The following is a 19,083-nucleotide window of genomic DNA, read 5'->3' as shown; positions in this document are numbered from 1 at the left end:
AAACCCCTCATCGAGGTGGGCCCTCATCAGGGCAAGGGGGCATGCCTGCGAGAGGGGGGACCCTCGCAGTCGAAGAATGTCAGACCTTGAGTAGATAAAAATGTTAATCAATCCATGACTATGGCTGTGGCAGGGTTTTTCTTTGCAGCAGGTCCAAGATGTAACTTGATGTAAAATAGAGCAATGAGTATTTGACAGGCAGATAAGATGGGAGAGGAAGCAGACCTCGCAATCCACAGTAATCTACAGTCCACCAGCGAGGCCCAGAGGTAGTTCTTAAGGCCCAGAGACCGAGAGGTAGTTCTTAGAGTATACAGGGATCGCACCTCAGCGGGGGTGCGGGGTGGGGGGTGGGCGGGGGGGGTAGGCGGGGTGCCAAGGCCAGCTGCTCGGCCTATTGATCTTCTGGAGGTCGCCCAGAACCTCCGGCGACCCCCCTGGCTTTCTTCTACAGTCTCCACAGCTTCTCTCCAGCCCCACCGGCCCCACTGGCCTCTTAGCCAGGCTGCGGTCAGAGAGATAGATGAGAAATAGGGCGCCCGATATTCCAGCGCCATTTCTGCCGCCCTGTCGCCACCGCCGGTCGGATCCAAACGCCGCCCCCACACAGCAGGATGTAGCTCGCCTCCCACACGTTCTCCTCACCGACTCGCTATCCTCCCGGAGTCGCTCCTCCGCTGTCCCATTGTCCCGCCGCCCTGGCAGCCACACAGACCTCCTCCTTTCTGCTCTTGGTGTTTTTTCGCTGCCGCGGCTCGGCCTCTGCATTCTCTGCATTCTCGCCTCTTCGCCGTCCTCCTCCTCCTCTGCCTCCGTCCTCCTGGCTATCTGGACCCCGCCCAGGGTCCAAGCTGTTAACAACGAGAGCCAGGGTTGCCACTTAATGATTCTAGGCCCCCAGAATGACCAACGGGGGCCGAAAACGCCTGCTGTCCCTGCCAAAGAGCCCCATCGTTCACGGAGCTTTGGGAAGGTCCGCCATTTTCCCCCGGAAGCTCCTCCTCCTCCTCGCATTACATAACATTATATACTATTATTTCATGAAGAGAGGTGAGGCTCTGCCTCCCCTGCCTCCTCTGACCGCACGTCCCTGCTGGAGATGAAGCTGACTTAACAAATCCCTTTCAGGATTTCCCTTTTTTTCCACTGTGTTTGCGTTGTTTGGGGTGGGGGCTCATATTCTCTCTGGAATGTGTTTATTGCTTCCCATTCGGATTGAAAATGTATACTTTTTAGAGCTATATTATATTTTTCTTAAGGTGTGCCAACCAGACCTGCATATAAGCACAAACGTTCCTCATTTATTCCTATTCCTTGTTTCCTGGTTTTCAGGTCGCTCCATGAGAGCACCTGTCCTCTAATGCCAGGGCAGCGAAATTTATTCAGGAGCCTTTGCTAAAGGACTCCTTTTAAGTGTGGTGTGGTTCTCTCTTTAGTAATGCTTTACATACTTTATCCTGGGACATCTTATGGACACCTATGTTTTGCCATTTTTACACTCAGGAATACCAAATATTTTGGCTGAAGGAAGGTCCTTTTGGTCAACGAGGGAAGCCAAGAACAATGAGTTCACTAGAAGAAATTGAAAATATTCAAACATTGTTTAACTATCAGCATTCATTTGTAACTTTCAAGGTAAGGTGGGCTAATACTTCTAAATATGAACTCTTAACTTTGAAAATACAAAAGACCTTCAATTTCTCAGCTTCTTAATCATTTAAAAACAATAGAATCACCAAAGTTTATGTTGTAATGAAAGAGTCAGCTATTAAATGGCTGCAAGATTCTTTCTAGTGTCTTCTGAGCAGCGAAGTTTCATTGGACATCTGTAGGTTAGTGTCCTGGCTCAGATATGCTCTTCTTTTGCCAATAAGAAACTAAAATTAAGTTTATAAAATTTTATTATACCATGATAGGTGAATTTAAGGTAATTTAATAAGGTAAGGAGTTTACCTTATTACACCATGATAGGTGTTATAAGGGAAATTCCTTAGTAGGTTTTCATAACATCGTATTTTATTACCAGATGATTATAGCCCCATGTTAGTTACAGAGTTTCCACATCCTAACAACATTGATCTCCATGAATAATCTTCCAGCCAATTTACTAAATAATCTAGTGACTGTACATTTTCCTGCATGTTTTAACTCTAATCTTGCAACAAAAACTGTATGTGGGGTTTCAGCAATGTTTACTATAATAGATAGGAGGTTCAACATTTATTATTGTATTAGTTTAATTAGTATTTATAAAGCAATTTTAACTCTGCAAACTATTGTGGCAGTAAGCTGGATAATACTTCTTAATAGTTGTGAAAACAATAGAATCACCAAAGTTTATGTTGTAATTTGCTAAATAATTTAATGATTGTACATCCTTCTTCATGTTTTTGACTCTAATATTGCAACATACTCTATATCTATCCTATATCTAATCTCTGAGTTTAGAAATTTATTTGCTAAACTTGGGTTGAATTTATTTCAGGAAATTTTGAATTCTAAATGTGGGGTCTCAGCAGTCTTTACTATAGTAGAAGGCAGCTTCAATATTTATTCTTGCATTGGTTTAATTATTAAAGCTTTAATTATTCTTTTTTAACTCATTGTTGTGCCAGTAAAAAAGAGGCGGAATCAATATTTTTTTCTGCCATAAATCTTTGCTTCCCTAATGGTTTGTTCCCGTATTATGTGTATCATCTAGGTTTTTTTTTTTACTACAGTAAGGTAGGAACAGATATTCTTTTCTTCAGTGCCCCCCCCCCCACACTTGATTATCTCCCAATAATAGCATAGAGTACATATTTTTTAAAAATTAAGTTTGTATCATATTGGTATGATGGGATATCTGTCTTTCTGTTCCCCTTTCCTCTCCATCAAGGATGTTGAGATTTTGACTATCTTCCCTTCCAGGGATTAAACACATCGCCAGCCATGGTCCCAGTAGCCTTCAAGGCCAAAAGGTTCCTTCTAAGAAATGGGGCCCAAGATAAACAAATCTGGTTGCTCAGATTATGCAGAGTCTTCTATTTCTCTCTCCCCCTTCCTCTCCCTCTCTTTCTCTCTCTCTTTCTCTCTCTCTCTCTGTCATTCTTTCTCTCATTCTCTCTCTCTCCTTCATTCTCTCTCTCCTTCATTCTCTCTCTCCTTCATTCTCTCTCTCTTTCTCTCTCTCTCACTCACACACTTTTTCTCTCTATCTCTGTGTGTATAGATTTTATCTGAAACTCCAGTAATAAATTGAAAAAAGCCCAGTCTGAAGAAGAAAAGAATATTAGTTATTTAATATAATTTATGTTATTTAATATTTTATTAGTTGTTACTACACCCACATTCAGAGGGGATGTGGCTGCAGAAACAAATGATTATCTACATATGCCCTTTCTCCTCTTGCTCCCAGAGTTGGTAGGGCTGATTAAACATGTGTAGCCCTGCTTGATTCCTTCTTCGGTAAACCACACAAATAAATTCTGGGATTGTTGGATATGAACTGAGAGGAAAGTCATGGCTTTTGTTCTTGCTGTCTGTTTATTCCTAGATCATTTCAACTGCCTGTGAGCTGGGTGTCTTTGATCTTTTGAGAGAGTCAAGGGAACAGCTGTCTTCTACAACTATTGCGGAACACTTGAGCACCAGCCCTATTGGGATGCAGAAACTGCTGGAGGCCTGTGTAGGGTTAAAGCTCCTGACACTGGAATGGAAGGATGGCAAAGGTAATCATGTGAGAAGCAGGAAACAACTGGAATGGCCAACAATTATTCCATAATAGTAGGCAATATGTGGCTGCACCTGTTGAGCTTGATAGATCCAGGAGGTTGCAGAAGGGGGGCTTCCAGAAATTACAGGCCAGAAAGCTGGTACAGTGGGACCTTGGGTCCTGAATGGCTCAAACCATGAACAATGCAAGTGCAGACCGAAAAATCTGCTAAATCTGAAAAATCCATTTCACTCAGGTCACAAACACATCCTGGAATAAACATAGCTGCAGCAATTTTCCTTGCCGCGGCAATTTCATTCTTGGAAAGTCATATAAACCAGAATAGTAAAACATTGGCATGTTGAGTTGGTGTCCCTGGTTATTTTAAAACAAAACAAAACCAACTTTGCTTCCAAACCATGAGTATTACTATTGGCCTGAACTGATTTTCAAAATGAAATCATATCCAAATCCTTAATCAGATGAAATTTGGTGGGGGGGGGGGGGGGGGCAGCCATTGCACTTGGCCAAATGACAGGTCCTTGCAGATTGTGTGTGCAAAAGAGGTTTGCCATTGCCTCCTTCTTAGAGCTGAGAGAAAATGACCAGCCCAAAGAACTGGCTTTGTGTCTAATGTGGGACAGAAACTTATAGTCTCCAAGAAATTTAGCATCATACATCATACTACATCAAACTGGTTCTCATATTATTATGATATGCTTGAGATAAATACAGCATAATTTGTTTTTTAAAAAGTAGACAAAGACACTATAGTGAATTGAAAGATTGTTACATGCAATGATACCGGTATTTTTTTTTTTTTTAGATCTTTATGGAAATACAGACTTTACCAATCTCTACCTGGTCAAATCAAGCCCAAAGTCTCAGTGTCAATCCATAACATTCCATTCTGAAATTGTGTATCCATCAATGCAATATTTGTCTCATGCTGTAAGGTAAACAAATCCAGCAGGGGGCTAGTAAACCAGAATAAATAAAGTTAGAGCATGAAAAATCATCCTAATATCAGAATTATTAGATCCTTGTCCACAAGAAATTACGGAAATTTCACAATCTGGATGTTGAATATAATATTAACACACATATTTCCTTAATTGCAATGGCAGTGGATTATCATCACTGAATTTTCCCGTTCAGATAAAAGGAAATTATTTCATATTTGCCTTCTTTTAGAAAAATCAAGCACCATCTTCTGCCTTTCTGAGTTGTTTTAGTGTCTCGCTCCTCCCATTTTAAAACATGAGATATACATTATTGTAAGGTCCTACATAGGCACATCCATTTTTATTTCCTCACAGCTTTAATCAGATCTCAGTTAATTAGTATTAAAATATTCAATAGCAGCATTGAGAGAATCAGATTGATCATGAAAGTTCTTATACAAATTATGTTGAGCTGTATCTGATTATTCCTTGGGTTTGAGACTCACAAATCTCAGATCTATGGAGAACAGGTACCCAAACAGTGAGAAAAAAGAAAAAATATCAGAAGAAAATTGTTGTTCAATAACAATTTGTTTCTTATTTCTTCATAAAAACGTGTTTCCTGTTGCCAACAAAATTATGACCATCTTCGTATAGTTACCATGTCATGAACTGACTTAAGGAGTTATTATCCTTTAATGGGACACTTAAAGACAGTATTAGTTTTTAGTTAGGAAATTATTTATTAATCCTTATTAAATTGGAATTCTCTAAATCATATATGCCAAAATAAAAATACAACAGCAATAAATTACAGACAGCCATTATGTTTCTCCTCAGAATTTCCCCTCTATTTTAATTGGTACCAACATTAAAAAGTTTTACACAAGAGAATCTGGAACAGAAACCCAAACTCTAATAATAAAAGCAAGAAAAGCAAACATTTAGAGTTATGCCATGGAGTCATTTCATTAAGAAGAAGAACTGAGATTAAAGTTTATGACTGATCGGTAACCTTTTGTAAATAGGAGGAGTTACTATAAATAATAATAATAAACTTTAATTTATAAACCGCACCCTTTCCTAAACAGGACTCGGGGCGGTGTACAGTCATATTAAAACAGTATGAATACAAAATACAGATATACTTAAATATACAAATAGGTAAACGGAGGAGGTAGGACGTGGACTGTACAATATTTAATTTAAAATACAAATAAACATTAAAATTACCCTTAAAAACTACCCAATAAGATGTTTGCCAGGAGGTTAAAATGGGACTATAAATCAGTTAAGCCAGCTAATTGGAACAGGTGGGTCTTAAGCTTCTGTCGGAAGGAGCGGAGGTCGGTAGTAGTTCTAATATCGGGGGGGGGAGGTCATTCCAGAGGGTTGGGCCCATCACAGAGAAGGCTCTACTCCTGGGCGCCGCCCGTTGACACTGCTTAGTGGACGGCACCCGGAGGAGTCCCTCCCTGTGAGAGCGGATTGGTCGCAGGGATGTATGAGGTGAGATGTGATCCCGCAGGTAACTAGGTCCCGTGCCATGGAGCGCTTTGAAGATAGTAACCAACACCTTGAAACGCACCCGAAAAACCACAGGCAGCCAGTGCAGCTCGCGCAGGAGTGGTATTATATGGGAGTATCTTGTCCTCCCCATGATGACCCGCGCGGCCGCATTCTGAACTAGCTGTAGTCTTCGGGTGCATCTCAAGGGGAGCCCCATGTAGAGAGCTAGATTGAATGATGTTTTCAGATGTATGCTATTTATGAATTTAACAATATTCAGCTAATTTTTCAAAGAAAAATGAACAATGAAAATAGTGGGGTATTTTATATAAGCATTTGGGTGTTAACACAATTTTTAAAATGTGAAAATGTCATCATATTCCCTGTTACAAGTTCAAGAAGCAATTAGACTGGAACTTCCATCACCAAGTGATGTAATCATAAAGTGTGCTGTCATGTGACCCTGTTGCTTAGCAACTGTAATTCTACCCATCTTGGTTGCCATTGTTATGTGAGGATTGTATAGATCATTGAGCAAGAGCCTCATGTGAATGTGACGACCAACTTCCAATCATAAACACCGTTCATTCAATACTGTTGAAACTATGAATGGTTGCTAAATAAATTGTTGTAATCTGAGGACTACCTGTATATCACCCCAGTCTTCATCAGGTAAACCTTCCCTGTCTTGTATGCTAACTACTAGAATGAGGATCCCCACCACATTAAAACTCTACAGGTTTTAGAAACCACTTGATTTAGGAACACTCTATTTGCCTTCAAGGACTGCAAGGAGATCAACTCAGTCAATCTTAAAGATAATAAACTCTGACTATTCTTTCGAAGGTCAGATCCTGAAGCTCAAATACTCTGTCCACCAAAGGAAAACAGAGGCCTCACTGGAAAAGACAGAGATGCTGGAAAGACTGAAGGCAAAAAGAGAAGGGGATGATGGATGAGATGGTTAGATAGTCAGCAGCATAATGAATATGAGTTTGGGCAAACTGAGAGAGACTGTGGAGAATAGGGTGACCAGTTATGCTATGCTCCATGGGGTTGTAAAGAATAAGTCACAAACTAGTAACTGAACAAGTATTTGAGCTACTCTACCCAATGTAAATCTTAAGACAAAAAGATTTCAGGGACTTTTTTAAAACCTACAAATCAATCAACAGTGAATTCATAAACCTGCTGAATTGGGATTGCCTCTGAATCTTGCTTTAAACTCTTTTATTAAAATACAGAATGTTAGATTGGGTAATGGAAAGGGATACTCAGGCTAAAGGCAACAACAGCTGTTTATTGTAACAGAACAAGTATGTACAATCCAGCGAAGGCTGAGTCTGATAGCACCCCTTTTATACGGAGCTGTCAAACCCTTCGACCAATGAGATTAAACCTCTGTTCCCATCGGAACAGAGGACCTTGGTGGAAACCATTATAACTGTAGCAAGTATCTAACACCCCTCCCCTCTTAGATGGAATAATCCTAGTGGTAATGTAGTCATGCAGGTAGGCGGGCTTTTTGGTAGCTCTGCCAGACCTGCGCAGTTCAGTCGGAGGGTGTTCTTCGGACAGGTCGGACGGACCTGTTTGCTCCGCAGCTCCGCTTGGTGGAAGCTCCTGGAACCTTTCACAGGCCACAGCTGGAGCTTCTAGAGCCGGTTCGCTCAGAGCTCGCTGTGGGCCTGCAACACAAGAAGCTAAGTATCCCGGTGACTTCGGGGTTTGAGTTGGCTGTGGAAGGAGTGACTTTGTGCTCCTTTTGGGTAGGGCTTTGGCTAACTCGTGCAGGAGTTACCTCTGGCTGCCTAAGAATGGAGTTGGAGAGGCGGCCACGGAGTTGTTCAATGTGCCTTCTCCAACCGTCCTCGAGCTCTACGAGCTAAGAGCGAGGCCTGGTGATGCCTATCACTGTGGCAGGAATCCACAGAGTCCCCCCGCTTAGTTGTGGGCATAAACTGAATCCCCTACACTAAAGTTCCGACTTTTGCTTGTGGAGTCTGGGAGCAATGCCGCAGGATAGTTTGGGTGTAGCCGGTCTAAGTGGGGCCTTAGCTGGCGACCCATGAGAAGCTCGGAGGGGCTTCTCCCTGTAGTGGCACTTGGCGTGATGTGTTGAATTAGAAGGTAATGGTCAACCCGTGTTTGCCAATCTCCCGGGCCCATCCTAGATAGGGCCTGTTTTGCAGATCTCACCATTCTCTCCGCCTGACCATTGGAGGCTGGATGGAATGGCATGACCAGGGCATGTCTGATTTCCTGTGCTGTTAAGAAGGTCTCGAATTACATGGCCGTGAATTGGGGCCTGTTGTCAGAGACCAGGACGTTGGGCAGGCCGTGTGTGGAGAAAAGTCTCTATAGCACCTTGATGACTGCTTCTGCCGTAGTGGAGGTCATCAGGACTACCTCTAGCCATTTTGAGTAGGACTACCTCTGGCCATGAACTGAGCCAGCAAAATCAACGCGCACCCTAGACCACGGTGCTTGAGGTCACTCCCACTCCTTAGCGGGCACCTCTGGGGGAGCTGGTCTGTACTCCTGGCACAGTGTGCAGGTAGCCACCCATTCTTTGATCTCCCTGTCCATGTTAGGCCACCACACGTAACTCCTGGCCAAAGACTTCATCCTGACAATTCCAGGATGCCCTACGTTTAAAGCCTCTAATACTGCAATGCACAGTTAGGGTGGAACAACGACCCGGACCCCCCACATCAAACAGCCATTAACAACAGACAATTCATCTCTCTTACAATAGTACATTTTGAAATCAGACCCAAAAGGCTTCTTGGGCCACGCCCTCCACACCCAGTTCAAAATTTGTTTGATGGTGGAATGTTTTGCAGAGTGACAGGCAACGTCACTAGACGAGACAGGGCCAGTCTCCAAGCAGTCAATAAGGGGAACTGGCGTCTCCAGAGTAGGGTCTGCAAGAAGTTCTGGCAGCGGGCAACGATTCAACGCGTCGGCATGCCCCAAAGTGGTGCTTGGACAGTGGATGAGACGGTAAGAGTAGGCAGCTAGGAAAATGGTCCATCTGGTCATCTGCGGTGATAATGACATAGGAGTAAGTCGGTCCCCAGCCAGCAAGCCCAAAAGCGGTTTGTGGTCCGTAATTAGTTCGAAATCACAGCCGTAGAGGTACTCATGGAAACTTTTTACACCGGCCACTGCAGCCAAAGCCTCACGGTCCAGCTGGCTGTAGTTCCACTTGGCAGCAGAAAAGGTCCTTGAGTAATAGGCTATGGGAGCCTCGGTTCCATTGGGCATGTGGTGGCTGAGGATGGTTCCAACGCCAAATGGGGAAGCGCCACAAGTCAACACCAGTGGCAGGATCTGGCTGTACTGCACCAGGAACGTGTCTGCTGACAGAAGACTTTTTACCGCGGCAAATGCAGCAGCATCGGCTCTGCCCTAGGGCCACTTCGCATTTTTCACCAGGAGATGATGTAAGGGCTCAGCAACAATGGCTTTCTGTTTAAGAAAGACGCTGTAGAAATTAAGGAGTCTGAAGAATGCCTGCAGCTTGGTTTGATTGCAAAGGGTAGGGATGCCCTGGATTGCTTGAATTGTTTTAGTGGTCGGGTGAATCCCAGAGCCGTCGATTAGGTACCTTAAGAATTCAATCCGTGGCACGTTAATTTGGCATTTTTCTTTTTTGAGACAAAGGCCTTTGTCTCAAATTCTGGTCAAAACAGTTTGGAAATGTTTGAAAAGTTGCCCCTCATTTGCAGCCGATACCAAGATGACTCCTGGAATTCCCTGCAAAAGCCGTTCCATGACATTTTGGAACAGTCCAGGGGCGATACTAACTCCAAATTGCAGGTGGTGACATTTGAATGCACCCCTGTGCGTCACAATGGTTTGGGCCTCTGCCGTAGCACCATCTACAGGCAATTGTTGGTATGCCTGCACCATGTCCAATTTAGCGAATACTTTGCCGGGGCCTAAATAATGTAATAAATGCTGTACAATGGGTACAGGGTAAGCGCTTTGTTGTAACGCTTTATTGATTGTGCATATGTAGTCCACGCATATGCGGACAGACCCATCAGATTTGACAGGTGTCACTATAGGGGGCTCCCAGCATGCGTGATCAACCAGCTCCAGGATTCCCTGGCCTACGAGCTTGTCGATTTCCAGATCAATTTTTGGGCGGAGAGCGAAAGGTACTCTCCTGGGTTTTAGCCTTATGGGAGCTATGTTGGGGTCCAAATTGAAAGAGATTGGAGTCCCCACATACTTACCCAGACTGGTGCCGAAGACGTCCTCGAACTCCTTAAAAATTGCTTCAGCGCTCTCGTCTTTCAATGCGTTGATACCAGTTACTTCTAGGCCCAGGGCTTTGAACCAGTAAAGCCCCAGGGGGCTCTGCATGTCACCACTGACCACCGTCACTGGGAGCCAACAGCTGAATTTCTTGAATTGCACCCAGAATGTGCCCTGGCCCACGATGGGGACTCAGTTCCCCTGATAATCACAAAGGGGGATGTCAGGGGCACGTAGATGTTGCTTCTTCAGGCTATTGATAGCCCACTTGAGCATGGACCATGGCATGATGGTGAATTATGACCCTGTGTCAATCTCCATCTCGCATGGACAGCCCTGGATGGGGACTGTGACCTTCAGCTTTTTTGGCTGCTTAGTGCGGACTTGGCCAATTGAGGTGTGGTAGGTGACTCTGGTGTCGCTCTCTGAGCGCCGCGGTGGCTTCTGCCATGCCCCTTGGTTGGGCCTATGCTGGCAGTTAGATCGGCTTCTTGGCTGCCAGGTCATCATGGAATGCTCGCTTCTGCAAACTTTGGCGATGTGCCCCTTTTGTTTCGTCCAAGGCAATTTGTAGAGTGAGGTTAGATTTGGCAAGTAACCTCCTCTATAAATTAATGTCTCGCACACTGCATATGATGTGGTCAAGAATAAGTTTGTCTAGGTCTTGGAACTCGCAGTACTCTGCTGCCTTTCGTAGTGCCGCAAATACTTCTTGATTGATTCGCCTTCCTTCTGGTTGCAAATATTAAATTCCTGCTGGCGGACATGCGTAGATGGCTTGGGAGCATAGTGAGTCCTCAGCATCTGCTGGAGCATGGACCAAGCGACCGATTGTAGTGGCGTTGGCTCTGATAGGTCTTTGGCAGTTTCAAACATTTCCCGTCCACAGTAACTGAGGAACATCTTCTTGCAGGCTTCAAGGGTGTTTTGAGTTTGCCGCTCAAAAATGGCTACTCGAAGCCGTGCTGAGCTCCAGACTGGATTTATTTGCTGGATTGCTACGCTCTTTTTGTTACGCCTAGTTGCCTTCCAATCCCATCCTCGTCACCAGTGTTAGATAGGGTAATGGAAAGGCACACTCGGGCTAAAGGCAACAACAGCTCTTTATTGTAACAGAACAAGTATGTACAATCCAGCGAAGGTTGAGTCTGACAGCAGCCCTTTTATAGGGAGCTGTCAGACCCTTCAACCAATGAGATTAAACCTCTGTTCCCGCCGGAACAGAGAACCTTGGTGGAAACCATTATAACTGTAGCAAGTATCTAACAGAGAAAACTAAGGATTTGTAGCTGGTAATTTCATTAACAAGACAGCAGTATGGAAGTGAGTTGGGTTCATTGCCTTCATCCAGGGAGTTTCTTCAACTAAGCAACCTAAACTACCAGCCAGGTGTTCTTTATGGCTTATTTCATGGTAGAGATGCATAAGATCATACTGCAGCATACTTGACAGAGTAAAGGAGTACTGGCTTAATAAGGAAACCTTCATAATAAAATCTGATCTTTGAAAATCCTGTACATTCAGGATTTACTTCTATGCAGAAGAAAATGCCAGGAGGATTGTCTTGTTTCTTTCTAACTTTTTTAAAATTTTTAGGAAAGGAAGAAATCAGATTCCATCAATATATGGCTCTCCCTCAAACAAGACTTATGAGGTCATGTACAGGTAACATTATAATTTTAGAGAATGGTCATTGGAGTAATTATTTTGTGGGCAACTAATCAATACGATTAATCTTCACACTGCCATAATTTTCTCTATCATATGATCCTTACTCATCACCATATTCAACTTCTCTTTTATTGCACTGAAATATTGTTGGGGCACATCTAATTGACCAGGTGTTTCTGTTTTTATACAGTTCTGCAGTTAGAGCACCTACGCGAATCTGCTTTATTTCAAGAACATTATAACATTCTCCACCAAAATTGTAGGACTGTTTCCATGTATCACATGCAGATTTTTCCAAATTCTGATCAACATTATTTAAGTGATGTTGTAATAAGAGTTCCTTTAATTCAAACATAAATATATACGTAAAAAGAATAACAACAATAGCATTTTATATATTTAGAAATGTTTATTTTAATTCTAGATCAAAGGAAGAGTTACAAACCTTCTCCAACTTCATGAATGAACTCTGGCCTGTGCTAGGAAGGGAAGTGCTTTCTGCCTTTGACCTGTCCCAGTTCCCACTCATTTGCGATCTGGGTGGTAAGTTCAGCCAGCGCTTTGCCTTCTTCTTCACATGTTGGGCCAATGGATGGGTTCTTAGCTTCTCTTACAAATCTTTTCATCTGCATTTGGAAAAGGAGAAACCCTTAGGAGATCAAAAACCACTTTGGAATGTCTATAGTAGAGTCTGAGGAATAGTCCTGTTTTAAAGATGATTAACTGCCACTCTGACCTGATACGGTATAACAGTCAGTGGAGAAATTAGCAGAGGTCTTTGAAAAGAGGAGACAGTTCTGAAAAGAAAACAGTCATCTCCTCCTCCCCTTTTCCAGTGCTGATCAAAGATGGGAAGGAGCTGAAATCAGAGAATAGCAGGCTGATGAATAAATGACCTTTAAACTGGATTGCCTGAGAACATTGGCAAGAGACCATGCCTGAAGATGATGTGGGATTTGATGCCCTTTGAGATTCAATCTGCATCAAATGCCAATGTTTTTGGACATTTTGAATATTTAGTGCATCCAGCCTATGAACTTTTTATAGCCTGGAAGGACCATATGAAAGTTGAGAACCAATTGACTCAATCGCTGATCTTTTTCTTTATTAGTATTTGTTTACCATGATATGAAGAGTATAGCAAATTTGAAAGAAGTTTGTCTAATTTTTGAAATTATTAGATTCCAATTAATCTGATGTGCAGCTATAGAGAAATAATAGGCAGGTAACCTTAGGGGGGAAAGCTGGACATGTACAAATTTTTGTTTGGCATTTACTAAATTACATTTTGTGCTGTCTTTAAGGAAACACTGGTGGTTTAGCTAAGGAATTGACGTCACTCTACCCAAAATGTACTGTGACCATTTTTGACCTCCCTGAAGTAGTGGAAGCCTCCAAGAACCATTGTTTGCCTTCAGAAGAGACCCGGATCACTTTCCATGCAGGTAAAAGATGCAATGTTTTACTTGTGGGTTGAACTCAGGTCTTTATAATCACAAGAAACTTTTACAGACAGAATGGATTCTGTGGTTTTGAAAGGGAGAACAGATTATTCTGTTGGAATAATCTGAAAGACATGGTGCTAAATGAGATTTTCTTTTGTAGGTGATTTTTTTAGAGATCCTATTCCTGAAGCAGACCTGTACATTTTGGCCAGGATTCTGCACGACTGGCCAGATGAGAGATGTTCACAACTGCTTCATAAAGTTTACCAGGCCTGCAAACCCGGTAGGTGTTCTTTAATCATAGAAAGTTAAATCTGCTAAGGAACTGGCAAAGTTCATACTTGGCTCAAGTTTTGAACGCCCCTAAATCTAGTGTCATTTCAAATTCACCATCCAGTTTTGTTGGGCATTCAACTGGCATCTTAGAATAACTTATTCAGCTGCAATGCTGAAAAAAGGGTGATTCCAGAGAGATTCTTCCAGCTGTCTCTGCTCTACAACCCAAAGGGCTTGTGTTGTGCAGATCAGATTCATTCATATTTTGGTGGCTGTATTACAAACTAATAAGATCTCTCATTGTGACCCTGTGATTCTTTACTACTTCTAAGCCTCTATTGGCTTGATATATGTTAGTAAAAATCCAGAAGGGGGTAATTCTGGCTGCACAAGTTCAAGCCTTAATAACGAATACATACAGAGCCAGAATTGAGAAGACAGTAACACATAGCAAATGCCACCTCTGCAAAGTAGGTGAAGAAACAGTGAACCACCTGGTTAGCTGCTGCAAGAAGATTGTACAGACTGACTACAAACAACAGATGGACTTCAGTTCTTCCATGGAATGCAAAGCTAACAAACCAGGCCTGGCACTGGGACTTTGTGTATATATTGCCCAATCATGGGTGATGGGCTGAATATATACACAAAGCAAGAACAAAGACTACTAAAAGTGTGCCATTAATTGCAAGAACGTATTCATTAAAAAAAACCAATTTATGGAGAGTAGAGGGTGCTTTTTTCAAGAGGCAACTGGACTTTCTGGTTTTTCTTTAAAGACATTTTGCTTCTCATCCAAGAAGCTTCGTCCGCTCTGACTTGATGGTGGGAAATGGAAGGATTTATACTTTTTGCAGACAGTTGGACATTTATATTCTTTGCATTCTTTATTGCATCTGCCACATACCAGTTGAAAGCAAAAATAGTACCAATATTAAAAGGCATCTGAGGTACAATCCCAAAACATTTGAAGCCCCACTTGAACAGAATCAGCATTGACAAAATCACCATCAGACAATTGCAAAAGGAAACTTTACTTGGAAGCAGCTTTAGTGCCATCAAATAACATATCAAATAACAATATCAGCCTATCCCAGGTGCTGAGTGGATAATAGATGCAAAAAAATGCCAAATCTAGTCTAACATCTGCTGATTGTGCAGCCAACCACCACAAAGCAATTGGATATCATTAAAGATATACAAGTTAAAAATTTGATTTCTAAAAATACACCTACAAATTGCTAATAACAATATTGAAAAGTGGGAACACCATCAAAATCATCAATAATGGCCCGTATACTGCTGGAATTTTAACTGGACAATTTGGGCTGAAAAGCAATAAAACTGTCTTACAACCGCAAAATAATATTAATAGATTATACCTGCCCACAGAAATGAAATCAGAAATATATTTCAAGTCGAACAAACTGTCAAAGAAAAGTATGCATTGGCTGATTATAGACAGCCAATAACAAACATTGATGCAAGTTAAAAATTGGACTTTGTTGAATGAAACAAAACATGAATTTAAAAATGATATATTATAATATAATATACTGTATGGGTGGGTGGGTGATGGCTCAGTGGTTAAAGACACTGAGCTTGTTGTTATTATAGTTGGCTAAAAATCATTTACTATTTATATCCAACCTCCTCTCATCAAACCCCAAAAACATTACACCTCTATGACAAGATCTGAATAAAAATTGGTTAATAAAATGTATAGGTCTTTTTCCCAGATTTCAATTTGCAATTTATATCCAAATTTCTTTTACTAGTACATGTATATATCATTAAGCTGTATCCATTATCATTTCATTATTGTTAATATAATTAATTATTTGTTAACGAATAAACATTTAATAACAATCTAAAACAATCTAAAAATTACTAAATTCCTACTTATTGATCACCAAAATTAACTAATTTTTTTATTATCAACTTTCATTGTCAACCTGTATCTTTCCAGTAACAAAGCAGTCTTATCTATCATGCCAATTGTGGTGTCAGTCTTCTTTTTATCTCCTTTATAAGGTTTTTATAGACTTCTCTCCACACTTTGTTGCTTGAAGGATCTCTCAGGTAATCTCGTTGCCCTCCATCTGCTATTAAAATTAGCTTGTCTTTGGTTGTTAATCGTGCTTCTGAAAAAGTTTCTCTTCTTAAATCCATCATCATTTCTCTTTTTTCTTCTTCTGTATCTTGGAATCTGAGATAGAGCTCCAGTTCGTCGAATTCCCTTTTCCATATTCCCTTCTTTCCACTTTCATCCACATTTGCTCCATTAATAAAATCATCTATTATCTTGTCTTTATCTTCTATGTCTTCATTCTCCCTTTTAATTTTTGGGGCTCCAACCCCTTCATCCTTTGCTGTGAGGAACACTAGTTTTTCCAACTTCTTCTCATTTCTCCCATATCCTTCCAGTAGATTTTGAATTCCAGCCAAGATATTTTGGGATTTTAAAGTTTCCTCATCTGAGTATTGATCCATGTTTCAAAAAAAGGAGGAAAAAGAAAAACTAATAACCACTGCCGCTCTAGCCTTCCAGGCCTCTTTTATTTTTTTTATTTTAGATTGAGTTAAACACAAGTTCTTTTATGCTCTTCAAAGGAGAAGGGTTCTGGTTTTTTTCCCTTTATCTCCCCTGCCAAAATAGTTCTCAAAGAGCACCTGCGAAAACAATTCATGCCCTTGGCTCTTTATCAGTTTCTGTAAACAAATTGCAAACCCTTCAGCTACGAAGTCAGTAAGCTCAAAGAGGAAAAGAGAAGAAATACGTTGTTTCAAAAACTCCAGCCTCTGACCTCCGAGTGGCAGTGTTGCTACCTTTCACTACCTTTCACTTTCTAATATTTATCTCTGGCTTATCGGAAACAAAGTTCTTTAATGAAATTTAATAACAAGTAATAGGAAGAATTGTTAAAATAAAAAGGAAGGTATTAATCCAAAAGTCAAAAAATAAAGTAACAAAAAACAGAAGAAAAATTAATCCGTTCACTTTAAGAGAAGAAACAAAAAATGTTGCGAGTACTTCAATCCACAAAGTATAGTTACAAAGAAAAAAAAAAGCTTTCCAGAGCAATCCAATATAGGTTAATTTTAATTCTTTTGCTTAAGAATTTAATTTGGCTTAAAAAAAAGTTTCTTTGGGCAGTCTTTCTCAAAATAGAAAAAATACATCAACAGGGGGACTCATTTTGTCTTTTCACTGCCTTCCTTCCAGAGCCGTCCCAACTTCGTCAGCCTGGGGCTGCCTGTTTACCGCCGGCTTGAAGAGCTTCCCTTGGGTCAATCAGGGACTTTGGAGTGTCTCAGAGACCAGCAAGGCTTCATCTTCCTGATCACTGTCTCTGCAGGATGGTTTCGGTCCAAATGGACCATCCAGCATCAAAAGTATCAACGGCAATCTCGGAGTGTCGAGACCGCACGTTGTATCGTCGCAACGTTGGCTCCTTCCCTTTTGTCAATGGATATTGTTTAATTATATATATATGCTCTGGTTTTGGCAAAAGAAACTTGGATGCAAACTCTAAACAGCGAGTTGAAAGAAAAAAGGGAAAAAAAGGTTTAGAAACTTTATTAATTGACTTTTATTTAGAACATGTCACAAAGGTGTAATGTTATTGGAGGATTTTTGAAATAGCTGATGAACGCCATTATATGTTTGTGTCTTTAAGTATGAATTATTTGAGGTAAAAGCACGTTCAAATAATTGTAGTCAAATGAGAATAGTGGTACATTGATAGTAAGATATACAAAGATTTTTGATTTAAAGTGTATAATCTAATATGAACTATAAGTAATGACTGTGGAAGAAATGCACGAAAGTTATCTGTAACCAATCGACACGCTTTCTACAAGATGTCATGAAGGATCATTTTTTGTGTGTTTTTGTTTAATTAAAATAAAATAAAAACTTTTTAACAAAAGACACTGAGCTTATTACCTGCAAAGCTGATAGCCAGAGTTCAAGACTTGAGTGCCACGTGATTGGATGAGCTCCGTTATTTGCTCCAGGTTCTGCCAACCCAACAGTTCCAAAGCATGCAAATGCAAGTGGATAAATAGGTACTACTTCAGTGGGAATGTAACAGTGTTCTATGCAGCTCAGCGTACAGTCATTCTGGCCACATGACCAAGGAAGTTTCTTCAGACAACGTTGGCCCTCTTGGCTAAGAAACAGAGATGACCAGCATTCCCTAGAGTTGGTCATAACTGGACAGGGAAAACCTTTACCTTTATAATATAACGTAATGAAACACTAAAAGAATTTTGGTAAGGAAAAGCTTTACATGGTCAGTTTCTAGAAAAGATTGGGGAAAACCTTGGCAAATACTCAGAATATCTGTAAATTGACAAAATATGCAAAAACAACCACAATAAATTGGTCTGTGTTATTTATTGGCAGGAATAAATATAACATATTTGAAACATAAAATTTGGGTATTTTCAAAATATGTAATGCTCTTCGGGCTGTTGAAATAAATAATATATATTTTGAAACAGGTGGTGGTGTCTTAATAGTGGAAATGCTTCTTGATGAAGACAGAAGAGGGCCTTTAGCAGCCCACATCTATTCCTTGTTAATGTTGCTCTACCTTGACGGAAAAGAAAGGTCAACAACTGAGTTTAATGTGCTCCTCCGCAAGGCTGGTTTCCAAGACGTTGAGTTAAAGAAAGGAAACCTCTTTCATATTATTCTAGGAAGAAAATAATGTTGCCCCTGATTCCTTCCTGTTGAACGTTTAAGAGGAAATTGCAGTAATCAAATTCTTGCTTTGTTAATTACAGGTATATTGTATTCTTTTTCCATGGCCACATATTACATAGGTGATCCTTTTCTTATCACAATATGGTTTCACCATAACTAGGGATCCCCACAATGGCTGCAAAAGTCCTGAGAACCAGTTCTGCACCATAAAGAGATAGATCAAATGAAAAAAAAACTCTTTAGAGGTCTTCAGTTCTTCCCATCTTTACATACCAATACAATCCTCTTATACACATTAAACAAACAACAGGGTACCAGAGAAAATCTGAAAAATCAGGATCAGGACTCCAAAACACACCTCTTGCTTTGCTAATTCAGTATTTTTAGCCCTTCTAAAAAGCAATTAAGCCCTAGAAATTCTGCAACACACACAGGACGCCATTAGTGCAAACAACATATATAAAAAAATATTAACTGTACGATTGCAAGCCTAGCCACAAGGAAATTAATAATTAGTGGTGGGAACTCAAGGTGTTTAGATATGGCTATGGTAAAATAACA

At 40.9% G+C, this 19,083-nt stretch overlaps 1 protein-coding gene across 1 annotated transcript; it reads left to right on the top strand.

Annotated features, from left to right (window-relative positions):
* Positions 1-1,508: 1,508 nt before the first annotated feature.
* Positions 1,509-18,526, top strand: LOC309389364 (acetylserotonin O-methyltransferase-like; the record flags this gene model as incomplete). The annotated part of the gene is made up of 8 exons (XM_081947635.1): positions 1,509-1,635; positions 3,536-3,710; positions 4,521-4,650; positions 12,013-12,081; positions 12,512-12,630; positions 13,392-13,532; positions 13,693-13,815; positions 18,318-18,526. The coding sequence occupies exons 1-8, from the start codon at positions 1,564-1,566 to the stop codon at positions 18,524-18,526; spliced, it is 1,038 nt and encodes a 345-aa protein (XP_081803761.1). The 5' UTR covers positions 1,509-1,563.
* Positions 18,527-19,083: the final 557 nt, after the last annotated feature.

Source organism: Natrix helvetica (genome assembly GCF_964273705.1).
Source record: "Natrix helvetica genome assembly, chromosome: 3".
Taxonomy (NCBI): domain Eukaryota; kingdom Metazoa; phylum Chordata; class Lepidosauria; order Squamata; family Natricidae; genus Natrix; species Natrix helvetica.
Note: the sequence above shows the minus strand (reverse complement) of the source record. Positions and strands in the feature narration are given on the sequence as shown.